This window comes from Haematobia irritans, chromosome 2, assembly GCF_050003625.1.
Source record: "Haematobia irritans isolate KBUSLIRL chromosome 2, ASM5000362v1, whole genome shotgun sequence".
NCBI classification, from domain to species: Eukaryota; Metazoa; Arthropoda; class Insecta; order Diptera; family Muscidae; genus Haematobia; species Haematobia irritans.
In genome coordinates this window covers 81,523,091-81,543,728 of record NC_134398.1, presented here as the reverse complement: position 1 = coordinate 81,543,728, position 20,638 = coordinate 81,523,091, and the positions used below count along the sequence as shown (strand labels likewise).

General features: G+C 30.9%; 1 protein-coding gene across 4 annotated transcripts in view; it reads right to left on the bottom strand.

Annotated features, from left to right (window-relative positions):
- Positions 1-20,638, bottom strand: part of Npc1a (Niemann-Pick type C-1a) — a 66,935-nt gene that overhangs the window by 17,035 nt on the left and 29,262 nt on the right. For 3 of the 4 annotated variants that reach the window (XR_012719341.1, XM_075295418.1, XM_075295416.1), the window contains exons 2-9: positions 11,818-11,988; positions 11,604-11,760; positions 11,443-11,519; positions 7,808-8,029; positions 7,552-7,744; positions 6,243-6,371; positions 1,686-2,311; positions 232-1,621 (exon numbers count right to left, since the gene is read on the bottom strand). Coding sequence is in view for 3 of the 4 variants with exons in the window: in XM_075295418.1 (XP_075151533.1) it covers positions 232-1,621; positions 1,686-2,311; positions 6,243-6,371; positions 7,552-7,744; positions 7,808-8,029; positions 11,443-11,519; positions 11,604-11,760; positions 11,818-11,988 (2,965 nt within the window). In the remaining variant the exon portion in view is untranslated. The remainder of the gene's footprint in view (positions 1-231; positions 1,622-1,685; positions 2,312-6,242; positions 6,372-7,551; positions 7,745-7,807; positions 8,030-11,442; positions 11,520-11,603; positions 11,761-11,817; positions 11,989-20,638) is intronic. The other variant, XM_075295417.1, reaches the window with a different exon arrangement.

Sequence of the window (20,638 nt, the reverse complement as noted above, 5' to 3'; positions counted from 1 at the left end):
GTGTTTTTCATGTAATGATATATTTTTTGTTAATGTGTTAAATGTTTTTTCTTTTTGTTTAAAGTAATTTCCCTGAAGACGAGCATCGGAGATGTCTCGAAATATTGGAAAATTTTAAATATAAAAATACAACTCAAAAAACAACAACATCTGTTTTTATTCACATGACCTCAAGCCGAACTAAGCAAATATAGATACCAAAAATATTTAAATAAATACTTCATAACTCACCTTGATGTGGACAAAAACCGCCTGTGTCTGGATGGTATTTGCAACATGTTGAGGCCTGGGTCCAATCAAAATAGTCATCAATCCAACTTGAAGCTGGTCTAGCAATATATGTCACATTGGACCGCTTACTCGCTAAATAAATCTGAGTTATAACACTGTCATCGTTGCAAAACTGGCCAGAACACACAAGATTCTGATCGAATGTTGTTGAAAAGTTCAAGCCCGACTTCAGAACAAAGTATACCGGCGGTCCAATGCTCAGGTACTTATTTAATGATTGGAAATATCGTAAAACGAAGCTGTCTTCAGGCATGGAAAGCTCTTGATTTAGTCCAATGTCAATTCGAGGTGCGATAGCTATACTTGAACACAGCCAACCAAAGAATACAATCATGACAATAACCCGTACCGTTTTCTTCATCAAAAAGGGGACGTAAACACTCTTGAAGAACTTATAGAGTAGACCTTCAGTAATCGGTGCTGCATCAGTCTTTTTGCCTCGAATGAAACAGCACACATCCAGACGGTTATCAGCTTGGCGTTTCGTGTCCAAAGTCAAAAGACTTACAAAACATGTAATTTGTAGGAGGAAATCAAATAATAATGCCATACCAGCATAGAGTGCAAATGCCTTAACGGCTGGCATATCAGAGAGACCTCCCAAAAAGAAGCAACAGCTTTCACTGATCGATGTTAGCAACATTGAAGGCCCAACACGTCCCAATATCCTTCCGATGTGTTCTTCGTGTGTTTCATCTGCGCGTCGGCTATCACGCTGATAAGTTTGAACTAAGATGAAGATATTGTCGACACCAACTGCCAATACCAAAAATGGTATCACCTCAACAATAATCAAAGTAGCAGGAACACCAATATAACCAAAAATACCAACTGACGATACAACGGAAGCCAAGACAATGATAACACCACCAACACCCAAAGTAATCTTGCTATCAATAAAGGCACGTCCGATTTCCTGTACATGACCCAACGATATTGCTATGTAAGCAAACATAATCAGATAAGACACCAGTATGGTCAGGACATCCGATTGTGAACCACGATTTAACTCGTCTTCAATTGAACGTTCCGATGTAAAGGCTATATCCATGTGTTTGCTCATACGATTCTGTGTATAGTTCAGCATATAGTTTACATAACGTTCCTCCCATTCCAAGGCAGCAGTTAATTTGTGTTTGTCATGATGATTTCTAACAAGGAATGTTAATATTAGGGCAGTAGCACGTTCGTATTTAGTGTCTGGGCCCAGTTGTTCACCAGATTTTAGGAATCCACCAAGGCCAATAGCCGGATCTATAGGTCCTCCATATGGAGCCAAACATAGATAAGGATTACTTATACATTGATACAGTTCGTCCAAATAGTTAACCTGAAAATGAAAACACACAATTGTCTATCTAGCGAACCCTGTATAAATGTTGATTTTCCCTTACCTCAAATCCATTATCCTCATCCGAATCATCCAGCCGATCCAGGTCATCCTTGAAATAACCCCATATAGATTGAACAATGCAATTTGATGTTTCCACTGGGGTAGAATCACCAGATACAAGAGGAGCAAAGCAAATATCTTTAAGCATTGTCGCATTTTCAATATCACTACCCAGATTTTTTATATCTTCTTGGAGATGGTAGACATCGGTTAAAAATTGTTTATCGAAGACCGGGCCAAATTGGATGGGGCCATTAGATGTATTGTGAATAATATCTGGCAAATCTACTGCCCTAATTATGATCTGTTCGATGCGATAGAATGGCTGAAACTTGGAGTCGAAAAATTCACGCTCCACACGTGAACGCGACTGTGGCGATGCCCATAACTCTACTGGATCAGTTGTAACGTGTAAAAACTTAATACCACTTCCAAGAGCTGCAACTAAAACTAGGCCACCCAAAAGAGTTAACCAAGGATATGTAGCGAACAGTTTGCCCCAGGCTGTAAAGAATTCTTCCAGGTATTTTTCAGTCTTTGCACCCAAATGTTCAAAGTAGCCTGATTCGGACTCAACAACTATATCAATACTGTCATGATTAGGACCATCGACTTCATTGCCATCGGCTGCAGGAGAATTCAGAAATAAAGAAGCAGAAAATATAGGGGTTTAGATACTTCAGTTTAAGTCCATCAGCTATCAAAAAAAAACTAAAGTTTCTTGACAGAGATCAGTTTTTGTTGTTCTTAATTCATAACGACACCTTCACAACAATTTTTCATAATTTATGCGACATCAATAATAAAATATAACAAAATACAACATCTAAAAATAATTTGTTTTTGTTCTATGAGTTCACTGATTTTAATTCTCTTCTTTTTTTTACAATGATAGACATAATGAATATTGCCATTAAAATTTTGCATAAAATAAATAATTACCAAGAACTGTGCAAACGAGGAAAAAGCCATGATTGAGTGTTGGGGATAGAAGAGGTTTTAGCATAAATTATTGTCAATTGCAACATTTGTCGAAAAAAAATATGGAATAGTAATATATACAGATTTTGACTAAAGTTACTACATATGTGTAAGTTGCTGAAACATGGTTTTGTGGTATGAGGAAGACGAATAAGAAGCACAACAGATAATGGAACTCAATTTACGTCGTGTGAATTTCACCGTTTTTGTGAGACCAACGGCATTAAGCACTTAACAACTTCATCTTTGCATCCAGCGACAAGCCGAGAGGTTTGTGAGAACAGTGAAAACATCATTAAAAAAGCAAATGGAGGGAGGTAAGAGTCTCGAAACTGCCCTACTAGCTTTTTTGAGTACGTATAGAACAACCCAAACAAGAATAGCAAATCGCCTGCAGAATTGTGTTCAAGAAAATTAATTTTCATTCTTGATTGATTTTAATTCAATAAAGACACATTAATACTGTAACAAATACTTGAATTCGTTTTGCCTATATGAGCAATATTGAACTATACCGTGTTTCTAATGTCACACGACAAGATGGCGGAATAACATTTATACTACCGTCGTCCATAGTGAAACATTTCATGTATCGGCTAGGGACTATTTTTGCTACCATAGTTAGTTTGTTAATTACATATCGTTGGGAATTTTCCGCAACTATGCGTGTAATTGGTAAAGAAAGACAACCACTAAAAATGGTTTCGACGGTGGTTATGCTGGTGACATTTCAAAGTGTTTCAAAGCTTATCCAAGTGTTTTCATTCCGGTACTATTCTGGGATGGTGGAGTAAAAATCAAGCTGAAAACGTTATCAATCAAAAAAAAAATGACTGATACAATTAACATTTTAGTCAAAGCCAGTTAAGAAACCATTGAACATTTTGTTCGGATATAATCAGATTTTGTTAAGATACATAAGATTGGTATAATCGGAAAACACATAACAAAGTGCTAAATAATATGCACTTTTATTTTTTTTACAAAAAAATTGTATCTAATACTACGTTCACACTACACAAAAATGTCACCAAAATATTGGCAATTAAAAAGTTGATTAACGGCCATTTTGATATAGCTCCGTTAGGCTTTAAATGCCAGTTAACAGAAAGTAAAGAAATGCAAAGATATTCTCTCTGGTTAAGTTTAACTGAAAAAATTTCAGCAGTAAAGTTACTAACTGACATATAGAATATAAAGTCAAGATGGTCGATAGCCAGGTTTATAAGTTCGTTAGCTAACGTAGCACTAACTGAGCTTGGGAGTAAAACTGAAAACGTACGCTCATTTTTCAGAAAGTAAAATGGAAATATCTTTAACTAAAAAAATTTCAGCAGTTGAGTTTCTAACTGACGTATAAAGGCAAGATGACATATAGTCCATAGTACGGTTTAAAAGTTCGTTAGCTAACATAGCACAAACTTAGCTTCATGAAAATGGGTTATGGTTAATTAAACAATAAATCGATAAAATTTACTTTTTAATCAATTTAAAAACAACGTCAATTACGAAAACGATTGAAAATATTTACATTTTTAATTACAAGCTTGTTATTCGAATTAACATTTTAATTAAATAAAATAATATTTCCCATGAAATTACTAGTATAGTCATTGATTTGTTAAATCCAATTAATGAATTGTTGATTGAATGTTTATTCAAATTGAAGAAAACTATATTTGTAATCGTAAGATAGTACAAAATCGTATCAAAAAAAAATATATTTTAATTAATTTTATCAAAAATTAATGGAGGTGTACGATCAAGATCAATTAAATTTTTAATTGAATCGAAAACTAATTAATCAAGTATACTTGTAAGTATATTTGTATTTCTAACTATTTCTGTGATTGATAGTATAATTTTCGCGATTGAAAGAATTTCAATTACAAATTTAATTAATTGCTTTATAAAATCAAAAAGACATTTTTTTCTGTGTATTCACGAAATCTCGATCCTCGAGATATCCAAATCATCTTTTCATACAAAAGCGTATGGAATTAATTTTTTAACTAAAATTGCTTCAATCACGAAAATAATAGTATAAATCACAGAATTAATTAGAAATAAAAATCTACTTAAAAAATTTGATTGATTTCTGCGTTAATATATTTATTGTATTTTTCATCAAAAGGTGAAATAATTATAAATGAATAAAATTTATTCAAAAAAATATTAATTTTATGAGAGTAGATTGATTATAACTATATTTGTTTTTTTTCTTTGGATATGAGTAAAAAATTAATGAATCAATGAATAATATATTCCTATATAAAAACTAATTATTTCAGACCAATATATATATTTATTTACTTGGGAATAATATGCGACGAAAAGAAGAAATATGAGCACACCAGATGTATACTGGCTTTGGTAGTAACTAGCGGAGACGAGGGTTCCTCTCTCCAACCTAACCGTTGTGATTTGAGGCGTAGTGCGATACGCCGTTTGCACTTTGCTAATAAAACATATCAAGTTTTTCTACTTGACTAGAACACATATGTATATATACAAAAAATAAAGCTGAACTTATTTTTTGTAGTAATAGGAAAAAGGAGCACCGCTCATAATCGGTTTAAGGGAAAAATAAATAAATCGAAATAGAACGATAACGTGTAATTTCTAAATTAGACAGATAGAATTGCACAATTCGAGTACTGTCTGTCACTTCCTTCTTCAACCGGTTTACATACATTTTTTTTAAGAAGTGTCTTTATATAACTGTTAAACTTTAGCTGTCCGTTAGCAGGAAATAAATTGTAGGTAAAGTTATAACTTAACTATCAGAACATTTGTGAGTTATAAAAAAAGTGTGGTGGTGGCTGCGTGACTTTTTTATCTTTTGGATTAATTCAACTTGGCCAATATTCCAAATATCTGGCAATATCCTTACATATCCAAGTAGACAGGGTACAAGTTTGAGAAAACGAATGCACAGTCCATGGATCTAAATCCATGTTTTAGAGTTAGAAGCGCATTGGTAATTAAATTAAAGCTAGCTAACACATTACAGCAAATAAGCACTAAAATATTATGGTTCACATAGACAGATAGAAAAGTAAGCTAATATAAAATTCAATTTTTGCCAATGAAAAAGGGAGATTTTTTACATAATGACACAATTTTCATGAACGACAGATGGTTTTCATAATTCAAAAATCTTCCTTTTTAAACACCTTTAAATTTAATCTCCTGAAAACAACGAATGGAATAAAGGAACCGTTTGACAAATAGTACAGAATGGAAGTAAAGTAAAGCAGATTTTTTAGGTGACAGACGACACTTTTAATGCCAATGTGTGTGGAACAGATGTGTGTAGATGTGTGAAAAACAAGATGAGGTTCATTAGAAAAAAACTGATGGAAACAGAAAAAGCTTATAGGACATTTGCGACATTTTTGCAAAAACACATAAAAACAAATTCATATACACATTAAAATATAAAAAATACATAAATGCATACATATGTATACATATGTATACAACAAGTGCTACCAATTAACAATAAAAATGTGTGTGTGTTGTGTATGTTAGTTTCATAAGTTTCTTATGTTCAGATATCAAACCAAGGACGTACTGGATGTTTTCGATTGCAGGGGCGAGTCCTCCTCAGTAGCCAACGTATTGTTGACTGTGTGTGCACCAGTGTAACGTCTGCCAAATGACGTACTATAACGGTTATCCATCAAACCTTCACCTACCAAAACTGAATTAGAGAAATTGTTTTTGGCCAATCATCATACAACATCATAAATAGTGAAATAGAATAATTTTAATAACTAATATCTAATAATTAATAATTATAACAACAATAGTAGTACACGAATAATCATACCGATCTATCAAACAAAAAAGTATGGAGATTTACGTTTACTTCCTAAATATTATTGACCTACCTATATCGTCTTGTTTTTAAAACAAAACATTATTTATTTGTGAGAAAAAAAATTAGGAGAATGCACTATTTAGCACGTTATTGAAATTATCTATATAAGAGGTCATGTAGGAGGATCTGATAGAGCCGATTACCTTTCCTTTACCCTCCTTCATATATAGATTCTTCTAACGATACATTAAATAAATAGCAAAATTAAACAAAAATAAAATAATTTCTAGCAATTAATTTTCGGTTGAGTTCAACGATTTGTCTAAAAAAAAAGAGGCAGCAATAAAAATCAAAACCGATTCATTAGAGGACAGAAAAAGGGGTGAGATTAAAGCCTTTTGAAATATTTAGTTTATATAAAAACCGAGTGAGAAATCTAAAAATCTATGTGATACAAATCAAAAAAAAAAAAAATAAACATTAACATTAACATTAACATAGACATTCGAATGTATGTAAAATATTGTAGGATATTTTGCCGCTATTATTGCCGATTCCTCCAATTAGTACATAACCGGTTTAAAAACATTAACGGTTAGTAAACTTTTTGTATGCGATGTGATGTTTTGTTTATATCCACCATCAATAATAATATGGCACTAAAACAACCCTAAGAATTGTAGTCTTAAAACGTTGGCAAAAACTAAGACGACAATATGAACAGTGTTGTAACTATTATTGTGATCGAATTTCTTCCGTATATCTACCATCATGCTGCACGATCGATTATCACAAAATGTGCTTATAAAAAAGAATTGAATAACGTTAAATTTTATCACGATGTTCTATTGTATATATGTATATAAAAATATGTGCTCACATATATATAGAAAAACAACAACAAAAACGAGAAACAGAAATTAAAATTAATATATGTCCTCGTATGTTTGGTCATCATAGTACAACATTGCCACCATGGAAAAATATTGATTTATAAAAAAAAGTATTTTTAAGTATACAATTTAAGAATTGGAAACTAGAAAAATGTGCAATAATTTACCATCCATATTTTTGGAGGGGAATAAGCAAACGCCCATTAGGAACAATAAACTTCCGACCGCAAATACTGCTATCATTATAACGGTAAATGCATCGAAGCCGCCAATCATAAATGGCGTTGGTGCTGGTGGTTCCGGAGGAGGGATCGGACATGATGCCTCACAATCAGTACAGGAACATGCTGGTGTCTTATCCTGCAATTCAAATTTTACATTTAGTTTGCCAATCAACATGATCGTGATTACAATGACACTTACATTTAGCGGGCTACTACAAGGAACTGTTTGAGGATCCAGTGGACGGTAACCGTCAATGATGGACGAACTGTTTTGGTGCTGTACATAAGTTATTTGAAAAGGTACGTAGATATTATTGGCATCACCCATATAGGTAAACCATTTAGTAGCACTACAACGTGAAGCAGTGTGATCGCCGCATACAATATCCATGGCGAGTTGGCCTGTAGATGGTACAGACACCTAGAAGAATATAAGAGATCAAGAAATGTTGTGAAATATTATATGTTAAGTAATAAATGTATTTTGTTTTTTGTTTGACAGGTGACCTATAGTTTTTGGTTAATCTGCAGGGTTTGTTTGGCACAAATAATTGATCAGTTGTCAGTTTTTTAAATTTATTTATTCGTTCACATACCACAAGATATACAAAATCTTTTAAACTACAGTATGTGATTAATGCACTATGGGCGGAAATTGAAAATTTGCGGCAAAAATTATTTACAATCAATCTGGTGTCTCCAAACATGGTATATCTGTATTTCTTATTAAAATCAAATATTACCAACAAAAAGGGAGTCAATCCTCCTTATTACAGGTACGTTACTATAGAGGGTCCGAAATTGTAATTCCACTGGGAATACTATAGAATATACTCATATATGGAGTTTAATTTATACTTGCTTATTTTGCTTATTAAGAAAGCACCAGAACTTTATGTGAATATTATAAACCAATTGTCATTTTATTAAATTAATTGTATTAATTACGAATAAACAAATATTAACCATAAAAATCACTTACGTCGGTATCTAATTCTAATTCCGTTCGTCTGTGTTTGTTGTTCGCAGGATTCCGGTCGCAATTATTTACCGATTTTGATAAAATTTTGTATTAGGTGTTTTCTTGGTAAAAGGACAAACATTGTTGAATTGTGTTGAAAAAATTGCATCAAAGTTAGATTGTCATTGAGCTTAACATGGAATCGGGCAGCACTCAGTGATAAGAGAGAAGTTCACCACTGTGGTATCACAATGGACTGAATAGTCTAAGTGAGCCTGATACATCGGGCTGCCACATAACCTAACCTAACGTAGATATAGCCCCCACATATATGTATCGCCCGATTTCGACAAATGAGATCATACTGCGCTTATTTACTACCCGATTTTCTTCAAATTTAACACAAAGTAATCTTTAATAGTTGCCTTAAAGAATGAAAACTTTCATAAAATTCGGTTCAGATTTAGATATTGCTCCCATATATATATATGTATAGCCTGATTTTCCCAAATTTAACTATAAAACACTTATTTATTAACCGATCTTACTCAAATTTGGCAGAATGTAATCTTCTATAGTACTAACTATACCTGCAAAAAATCAATCGGTTCAGATTTAGATATAACTCTCATATATATGTATCGCCCAATTGTGGCCATGGAACCATTATTTTGGTTCTCTTGTGGCTTTCCCACTTCCTTTTAATATAATTATTTTATTTTCATTAATTTGCTTAACTCTTCGTGGGTTTTATATGGTATTTTTTATGGTTTAAAACGGTACGATAGCTGTTCTCTGTTTAGTAGAGGCTTATTCTGGGTGGAATTTGTGGATTACATGAAAATTAAAGCACTTACATTGATGCACAAAATTATTTACACAAAAAATCCACCGTACCTCCACAGTAAATTAAATTTTGGCAGATCTAACAGACGTATACTCGTTATACCTACCCGCCACCAACTTCTCATCTCTGAATGACAATTTTTCACAAATACAACCCGTCTTTGGAACTCCCTTCCACCAGATATTCAACGTATTGGCAACGCATATAACTTCAAAAAGGCTATTTTCAATCATTTTCAAAATTAGTTAATTATTGCTGCTTTACTTTTGTTCTAATTTTTTTATGTATTTTGTATTTCTACGTTTAATTTTAAATTTATTGTTAATCTATTTGAGTTTTTTGTATTTAATGTACTTAATGTTTGTTATACCCTTGTCTGTTTTACTACCAATTTGTAAACAAATGCTGTAGAAACTTGTCTAATCACATACTGTAATTATAAGATTGTAAATCTTGTTGTATGTGATACAATAAATAAATGAAATAAATATTTTACTTTTCCAGAAAGTAAGGATAGCATTTTTCTCTTTTTTGTTTTTCAGACAAAATGAGAATAATTCGCTATTTTTATCTTCACTATTTTTAGAAAAATTACATTTATTTTAGTATGGACAAGTTTGGGCAGACAAACTTTACAGCACGTAACTTCCTCACGAACAATAATAAGCAAAGATTTTCGTTAACAATCGTTAATATTTCTAGTTATATTCCACAAATAAACAGCACTGTTGAAACCACAAATTCATGTTCAAAAACAAAAAAATATTTTTTAAAGTGTTTACAGCATTTTGAACTACTAATCCTCTTCTTAGAATCTACATTTAAAAGTTTTCTTTATTCACTTTTATTGCGAAGAAAAATTAAACACGAAATTTTAAAATTTTTGCACTCCTTGATTACACACAACTTGCATAAATTTTGGTAAACATTGGCACTTCGATTTGTACTTTCCAAGATGTTTTAAAGTAATTTCAATTGGAACATCCAATAATTTTTAATTTTGAAAATTTGACTTTTTGCCGCTGTTTTGCGATATCCGCCCATAGTGTAATTTTAGGATTTACAATTACAATTACATATACAAATCACAACAAATGTAGACACGGAATTTTTTAATAACAATGAATGAAAATGGTGTTTATTGGTTACTATTAAGCAGAAAAGTGTCCATATATTCTTTAATGTATTAACATTGCCAATAAATTGAATTGACGCTGGTAAGAGTTCCACAGGTGGATGGCGTTGAAGAAGAAAACGAAATGCCATTGAGATTCTAGTAGTTGATGTTGGGGTGATATAATTAAAATTCTTCTCCTCCTAGAAATTACAATCCAAACCATGGACCATTTTTTATTTATGCAATTTGATTAATAATATAACCGTTGTGATAACTTTTTACACAACAAATATTTTATGTAAAGGCCGGTACTCTGTTCGGTTTTCGCGTTCCATACAAAACCAAAAAATGCGAAAAACTACCGAAATTTTTTCCATTTGCGGTACTTTATTTTTTTTTGATTTGAAAAACTGACGTTTATAGCATGGCGCCATTTGCAATGTGAATTAAGAAATAATTTACTTATTAAAACTATTTGTGTGGGTTTATAACGCAAACACGAAACATATTTTGTTCCAAAAATATACAAAGGAGTAGCAGATCCATTATCCATGGAGAAATAAAATGTTAATTTTGTAATAGCAAGCAGCAACCACCAACTTATTTCAATATCGCCCCCTGTAAATAGCGCTCCCTGTTACCTAAATAAACGCCGCTTTCTATGTGCGAAATAATGGTTTTATAAATTTATTTCTCGCAATAATAAACATAGTACCGGCCTTAAATACCAATTTATGTATTTACGATATGTAAGCATTTCTTTCATTTGAAGAGAATACTAAATAATGACCATTTGATTCTATAATTTTTTGTTCTATCAAATTACTAAATTCGATATTAGAAACTATGCAGTTTCCCAATCTCTATAACCATGGATAACTTGATTTTTTGTCCATTTAATCAACTTACCTGAGAGCATGATTTATAGGTACTATTTGTATAGTTTGCCGTTATATGTAAATCAATATTGTTGACGTATAATTTACCTACGGAGAATGTTGCGATAGAAAAATCAATAAAAATTCAAATAATTCCAGTGGTTTCGTAAATTCGCATCAAATTAAACTCACCATCACCACTGGTTTTCGTTTCGACGGTATGCATAAATTCCGATTGCTTTGGTGAACATGTAAATTCACATAAATGTCGCACCAAATTTGCCATACAGGATGGGCAACGATCTAAGAAATTTGCAGCCAATTTTATATTCTTATTCAGAATTTTCACCTTAAAAGACAAAGACAATATTAGCATTTCAAATTTTATGATATATTGCTTATATACTTGTCTACTATCACAGCAAAAATCGGATGCGTCATTCTCCAGCAGGTGACCACAACGTTCCTTTAGAAGTTCCCTTCCCTCTTGGGAAATGGGCTTTGCCGTGCCATTGTATGAACAATATTGGCTTCGCTGAAAATTGTCTTCATTGCAGACTCCATACCAGATGCAGTCCTAAAAAAAAGATGTTAATAAACAAATGATTTATAATTAAAATATTTGTATAAAGTACAAAGAAAAATATACTATATTGTAGTTGTAGTTATTATCTCTATAATAACAAATTTAAACACACACAAATATTTTAAATATTTTGCCTCAATAAATTTTCTAGAAGGAACTACTTTTTTTAATATTTCAATGCAATATTCTATAACATATCATTTGATCGAAAACTATCTTCAGCATTTACTATCATATATCTTTATGGTTTTAAGTTTTAATAAATAGATAAATAAAAAAATACCAGGCAAATGATCCCTATTAATCATCAATTATTTATTTGTTTTATGACACATCAATCCCTGCTTTACTTTTGTATTTGATCAAATATCAACATTTTCCTTACTGAATTGATCAAATATCCATAACCAATATTGTAATAATAATGATGAACTTAAAAATTACTTATTGTTATATGAACCAAAATATAAACAAGTGGAATTGGAGATGTCTCCTGCAAATGACTTTGTTTATATGATTAATCATGCATAGTAACTTAACATTATATTATAATATAATTATGAGATATGAATTCGAAGAATGCATCGACGAAGACAATTTTTAGGGATATGACCTATTCGAAGACTAGAAAAAAGACGTAATTGTAGTAGGAACCTATATATTTCTCCTGTTTCTATTGTGCGGATTTGGACTTTCATTATGATCAAATCCACCCTTTCTTCAAATGGTCACGTTTTAACGATACCATAAATGGAATACATTCCCAGATAGTCCAAAGAGTGTAGGAAAATATTTAATTTTTGTCCTCAATAATATATAACATACTGATTTGTATGTAAACATTTTAAAAGTATCAATATTCACATTTTAGTCAGATTGAAATCTTAATCTATATATTTGTTATGTATTCCCATTTCGTATTTAGCTGTGTAAGAAATGAAAAACACAGTCATACGGGTATGTTCTCGGTTTCACATGAAAGACTTGTGGGGAATTATTCTCGGCAAGGCTGTTCTGCAAGATACTTTTGCCCTCACAGATTAAATGTTGTCACGGATTTTTTAGTGGAATCTTTCTTATTTGCAAAAAGGAAGTTTTGAAATCTAAATAAATCTCCTATTTTCCAATTTTCGTAAGTTTTCTATATACTTCATATGTATTGGGAGATGAAAGCCAAGATTACACAAGATTAAAAGCTATACCACAAATTTTTTAATTGACGCAATCAATTCTTTATTGGATTATTATTTATTTGAAATTATTTTACCTTTTGATGAAATAATCTGTTTATATAGGAGTTTTGCATTTTTTATACATTTTCCAATCATATTTATAGTTGGATTTTTCTTAAAATTTGAGGCAAAATAATAAACCAATGAATAGTAAGTATATAGACGGTGATCTTTTTTTCAGTGTATGAACGAAAACAAAAAAATAAAGAGAAATGCATAACGATTCATTTTGAATGTAAATACTCCACAATGTAATCGCATTGTTTCAGATTCATTTATTCCTCGAAACATTCGAAATATTATTAGAGTGAATCGACTTCACTATAACATCGAATAGTCTTGTGCAGTTTTTTGATCGTCGCCAAAATATAGATATACAAAACCAAAAGAAGTTATCAACCCACAGGCGCAAAAATGTACCTTGTTATTCATCGATTTCAAAGATCACATTCAGTGAACTATAAAATTGTAATATTAACTAATCATACCATAAATGTAAGCCACATTTTCAAAATTGCTTTGTTGATACATTTATAATTAATATCTTATCAGCAAATCGGTTTGAGTCGTTTGTTAATTACTATCATTAAAATGTACCTAATGACACGATTTACTGCTTCAATTCGTAGAGAAAAATACAACTCTAATAATTTAAACAGATACTGACTTTTGATATTTAATGATCACGTACAAAGTACGAAATATTCCAAATGCAGACAAAAAGTTATGTTTAAGGAAAAATTGTCATTATTAGCCATATGCAAAATGAATGACCTTGCGACGGCAAATAATAATGAGGGGAGAGAAAAGAAACAATCGCCTTTTTTTTAGTTATTTAATTGTTTTAAAAGTTATGCTGCTGTTGTTGTTGTAACGATTACATTCCAACAACGATATATTTTTTTATCAACTTTTTGGCATCACGCATTAACCGTACCTATAAAAAAAGATAAAGTTTTTTATCATTCATATTATGGGTGATTGTGGTAGACCACCACGTATATCGTTGTAAGTTATGCTCGATGACATAAATGGTCACCCAAAATAGGTAAACATACCACGAAACAAAATGTAGGTTCATTTTAGAAAATTTTAACTAAATTGCAAGTGGCAACTTGATACAAATGAGTGAAAAACATTCAATCAAGTTGCTAAATAAAAATTGGGATAACTTTTACGTTTTTTTTTATATATGAAATTTTACACACAACAAGCGATTATAGTATTTTGAATTCCAACATGCAACTCATTTTATTTCGCCTTGTTCGAAGCTTCAAAATATAAGCTTATTATTTTCACTTTGGTAGAGTCTGTCTAGAGCACGACGGAAGATTAACGAAAACCGATCACAGAAAAAATACTTCTTGTTAAATTTTGATAAATAAATTTATCAAGAAAATTAGAAAGTTTTGCATTGATAGTTTGAATTTCTTTACATATTTTGTTTTTGATAAAAAAGTTGGAATATTTATCAATTTTATCAATAATATTTGTAAATACTTCCTGATAAAAAAAGTTATCAAAGATCCCAAAGACCAAATGTACGAGGATATTGTTAATAAAGTTTTGTAATATATCTGATAAAAATATCCTTGTTTTGATAAAGATATTGTTAAGGTTTCATAAATTAGTTAGCCTATAAAAAATCCACCATTGATAAAAATATTGTATGTGCTTTATTTCAGATGTTGCGCACATACATCTGCACATTAATTTCTAGCATCCAGAGAGAACACAGAAAAAATAAATTGATGTTAGCACTTTGCGTATGATAATGCGCAAAAAGAATTTAGAAACCTTTTGTTTTTGGAAGCGCAGAAAAATATTCCAATATGCTAATTTTTCACTTGTTAAAGAAAATGTTGTATTTTGAAGGAAAAAATTGGAGTTCAAAATTGCAAGAATGTCTTTAGTGACATACGAAGTTTATGGTGAACGCATTTGTAGTAAAATTTACAAATTGAAAGAAATACTGAACTATTTTGTGGAAAACACGAATTTAGCTAATCTTTATCCTTCCTTCATTTGTGTATATTTTCCCCCCATTATATGTCCCCATATACCGAGATAGCACAATTTCTCAAAAATTTTATGTTGTGTATATTTTTTGAAGGCGCATCTTTCTGTCTTTACAGATTTTTGATATCTGCCCTAGATGGGGAGATATAGAATCGTAAAAAACAACATATCTCTCGAATTTTTCTGCATAATTTTGACAAAACTACATATCCCATCATATGTTTCAAATACATTCGAAATACTTGTATGATATTTTTGACAAAACAACAAAAATCCAACAAATTGACCAATATCTTTTTTCACCAAAAACAACATATCTCGAGTCATGTTGTTTTGTCGAATAACAGATTCAAATAAGGGCACATTTAACGTCAGTTGTGTTGTTTTCATAGTCAGGATTCAATGGGACAAAACACTGTAAATAAAGATCTGTTATTTTTTAAAATAAAATGTCATTTGACAAACCAACATAAGTCAGTAATTCCTAATTTTCTCTGGATCGAAGGATGCTAGGTGAATTTTATAAAATTGAAAAAAGCTATTGAAAAGGTCTATCAAACAAATATAAAAAACATTTTTCTACAGAATTGTTTGTCAGTGATGCCAACTCCCGAAGGGCAAAAAGCACCAAAACTAAATTATAAATTCTAACATACCACCTCCGACCACAAAAACTACTAAAGCCAGCTAAAATTCAAAGCTCTACTAAAAAAAATCCAAAGATGTATTATAGAATTTTTTTTATTGATTTGACGCATTTTTTTTTTTTTTTTTAATTTTATGAAATTGTGAACCTCTATTCAAGTGCACACCTTGTTCAGTTTGAATGCTTTCATCTCATTCATTTTGATCAGTAGTCTTTCAAATTGCACACTACTTTTTTCAGAGAGAAAAACATTTTATCGGCATTAAATTGGAAAATATTGATATTCCGAGGGAGTATATTTTTTACTTCAGTTATGAGTGCTCGTCGCTAAGCATTTCTAAAGAATACCCTAAATACCAATATTGATTAAAAAAAAAAGAATCAATACCACCTTCATAACAATCACATTCTATATTTTACAATATAGTTGAGTTTCTTAAGCTTTTGAAAGTCTAAACTGTTCAAATTAAAAAAAAAAAAAAAACAAAAACAAAAGCACTGAATGAAAATGCCTGAAAGCACCAAGTTGGTGCTTATTTGAAAAGGCACTAAAAAGGCAATTTGGTGTTTTTTGGAAATCAAAAAGCACTAAATTTACACCCAGAAAAAAGTGCCTTCGAAACTAAAGGAAAAAATGTTTATCAATTTAGTTTAGCCATTTCATTTCCATTAAGTTAAATTTTTGTGTGAAATAATAAATTTTAATTGTTTCAGTGAAAAAATCCTAAACTGAAAGTAGTTAGGAATAGTTCATTAACTAGAATAAACAAAACCCGAACTGAAACCAAGTTTCCTCAAATTTAGTAAAAATTCTTATAAAACGATAACACTGAATTCCTTTATTATAGAAAGCTTATCATACATACGAATAACACTTGGCATAGACAAATATTTTAGTTCATTCGAACTAAGAAGTATTCAATCCTTTCAAAACTTAAGGAAACACACTTGTTAGAATATAGGAAATTTTCCTATATTTCTTTTATCTACCTGTAATCGATGTTTGCGCGTGGGTTGTTTTTTTTAGTTGGAATAGTGTTTATGGTATACGGAGAGATTGTTAAAATATATAATAAATAACAAATAAAATATTTGTTATTTTAAATTAGTGAGAAAATTTTTCGTTTTTCAAAATTATTGAACATAAATAACAAACAGTAAGTCTACACTGAAAAAAAAGCATACTCGGTTCCAAAGATTTTGTCTTTACTTTAAAAAATTTTGTTTTGATTCCGAGCCAAAGAAGCGGAGAATACAAGTAAGGATACTTTTAAGACACAATTCTCTTTTAAATTTAGGTTTTGTGTACTTGCTTCTAGGAAGCAAATTTTAATTTTTCGCTTTCTCAGCTTTTTTTCTTCATATGCTATCAAAGTCCTTTAAAAACGAGTTAACGGCAACTTTATTTTCCAAATTAGGACTCGACTTCCAGTAGAAATTATGCTATGTTTGAAGTAAAAAACTTCTTTAAAATAAAGTTTTGAAAAACATGTCCTATATTTGAACGATTTTTTGCTTTGTAGTCAAGATGCAAAAAGACAACAAATTTAAAGACAATTTCGTTAAATTTAAAGAATTTTTCTGAATTATTAAAGTCAAGTTGACCTTAGCCTATAAATTTTTTCTTTCATGTTAAGATACCCATTTTTAAGTCAAATCACTTAATTATAACGACAATACGACTTCATTGAAAAGTTTATCGACTTTTGGACAAGGAAAATAACTTTATTTTAGAGAAATGCATCTTCTATGCTAAGCAAAATTTGTATTCGTATTTTAAAGACATGAAATCTTTGACCTCACGACAATATTTTGTTCAGTGTATCAATGTTCGTGATGGTGTATATAGAAGGAAAACAGCAACAGAATACCAATTCATTCGTCTTCATTTTGGAATCTTCAATTATCAGGTAACATTAATACAGTGACGCTAAGCTTTTGTGAAAAATTTGTTTATGATTTTTTATATTTGTAGGTATTGAAATTGTAAAAAGAGGACAAAATCGTAGCATCTTATTAAAAGTATAAGGAACAAGAAGAAGAAAAGCATTACGTTTAACTGTTGGTAACTTTATAATAAATAAACTGATATTTCAAAGGCAGTCGATGCTGTTAATCCTTTATAAATATATTTAATATATTAATAAAACATGTCTTTTATTGAAGAAAAATGCCTATATAAATAAATAAAACTGTATTTAAAAACGAAGGTAAGCTGTTCTAATTTTGAAGAAAAAGGTTTACCACAAATATGTAAGATTTGTCCAAATGAATGAAAAATAATCATTCCATATATGAATTCAATTCAGTTAAATTTTTTCATTCTGTAGTATAGTGGTACATAAATATGGGAAAATTTGAACTAATATATGGAATGCATTCTACCTAATTTTTACGAAAATAACATCGTTCAAGCAAATAAAAATGTCTTTGGCGCTATACGAAGTTCAACTTTCTTCACAATGAGTTCATTTTAACTTAAAGAAGTGGTCACTTTTTCTGGGTGTAGTGGTAAAAGCGCCAAGTTGGCATCACTGGTGTTTGTGACCCCTTGTGTATTTTCGATCTCTTGTAAAATTCAGTTCTTAGACATATGGGGTTTTGTCATAATTCCACAGATATATTCTCATTATGATTTTATTTTGAATGTTGAAAGTCGTAAAATGAACTATGTTAACCCTTTCACTACCGATGTCTACTTAGAAGGACATTCGAAAAATACACCAAATTCTATTTTCCCACTTAGTTTCGATTTTTTTCTCGATGTTATTTTAAAGTAGAGGCTTTAATCTAAATAATCTATAAATATTTTCCATATTGATGAGGTCTAAAATACATTTTTATAAACTTCTTTGGCAATAAACGAAAACTACAAAATTTGAGAAATTTTTTCTACTATATGTTTCTAGTAAATGGACATTCATACAAAAACTATAGCTGATACTTTTTCGGATCCTTTTTTGTATTTTTTCCCACACTTTGGGGAATATAATAGGCCAAATAGCGCTTATTTTCGTAAGGCCATTTGGTCACAATTCAAGAATCAAGTTTTCAGAACAAGCTCACATAGCTCTTGAAGTAATTGAGGTAGGTTTTCAAAATGGCAATTTTTGTTCTACATGCTGTTAGTACAAGTAAAAACAGAAGAAAAATTAATGTTTTTAGGTTTATTTCGGTAGTGAAAGTGTTAATATCTAAGGAAAGCTATGGAAACATATTATGCATTAAAAATCGGCTTCGTTTATTTCGGTAGTGAAAGGGTTAATATCTAAGGAAAGCTATGGAAACATATTATACATTAAAAATCGGCTTCGTCTTCATCTTCGAATTTTGCCTTTTTCCCGAACATAGCCTTCGGCTTCGGCTTACTCGCTTCGGTCGAGCTCTAACAGTCCATCTTTGATGCGCAATCGAACAAAATTTAATTAGCCAAACACAAAACTGACAGAACATTTTTATAGTACGAAATGTCATATTTCTAATAGTGCTATGGGTACGATCGCGATTTCTATATAAATGAGGCCATCTCTTTGTGAGAATAATGGACTATTCCATTTTATATAACCAATCGTGGGTAGATTGCAGAATCTAATTTGTAGGGCTTTCGCCATAGTCTTCCATGAAAATATCAATCATCATATCTGTGGACTAATGACAAAACCCCATAAGTCGAGAAAAGACAATTTCTCAAAAATTTTATGCTGTGTATAGTGTATAGACGCATCTTTCTGTGTTTACAGATTTTCAATATCTGCCCTAGATCGGGTGATATAGAATGGTGAAAACAACATAACTCGGGAATTTTTTAAGTTTAATTTTGATAAAACAACATATCTCATCATATGTTGTGAAATAAAATCGAAATATTTGTATGATACTTTTGACAAAACAACATACGTCCACATAAGGTTTGTGTAATTGACCAATTTTTGTTTTACGAAACAACATATTTCGAGTCATGGTGTTTTGTCGAAAAAAAAACTAAAATAAATGCATATTTAACTTTAGTTTTGTTGTTTTTATTCAGAATTTTATTAGGATTCAATGCGACAAAACACCATAAATAGAGATACACATGTACGAGGGCGGTTCGGAAACTTCTTAGCCTATCATAGAAAGAGAATAGTTAGTTTTTCAAAAATATTTTTATCTCCTAAAACTTCAATACACGTAGTCTAACGCTTTTCTAGCAATTCTATCCCTTGATTAAAATAGTTTTAATCAAGGTCTTCAAAATAGTGGTTTACAACTGCAATTGCATCTTCATTTGAGGTTAAACGCTTGCCAGCAGGTGGGTGGTCAAGCAACTCGTACTTTAATTCGTTGATCTTAGCCATTATTAAGCACTCTTGTGCGCTGGTGCGTTGTCTTGATGAAAAATTATTTTTTTGTGTTGTAAGCCAGGACGTTTTTCATCTGTAGTTCTTCATGCAAAATTAAATGGACTCGATCATTTGAGATGCCCATGATATTAGCAATTTCACGCACTTTTATTCGTCGATCATTTAATACTATATCATGCACTTTGGCTACAATTTCTGTTGTTGTTGCTGTTTTTTGACGTCCACTACGTGGTTCATCTTCAATGCTTGTACGACCACGTTTAAATCCAGCAACCCAATTTTTTACTGTTGCATATGAGGGATCACTTTCACCTAACACATTCACCATATCATTATGAATTTCTTGTCCCGATAAAACTTTTTTATGTAAATATTTAATGGCAGCACGCATTTCTAATTTT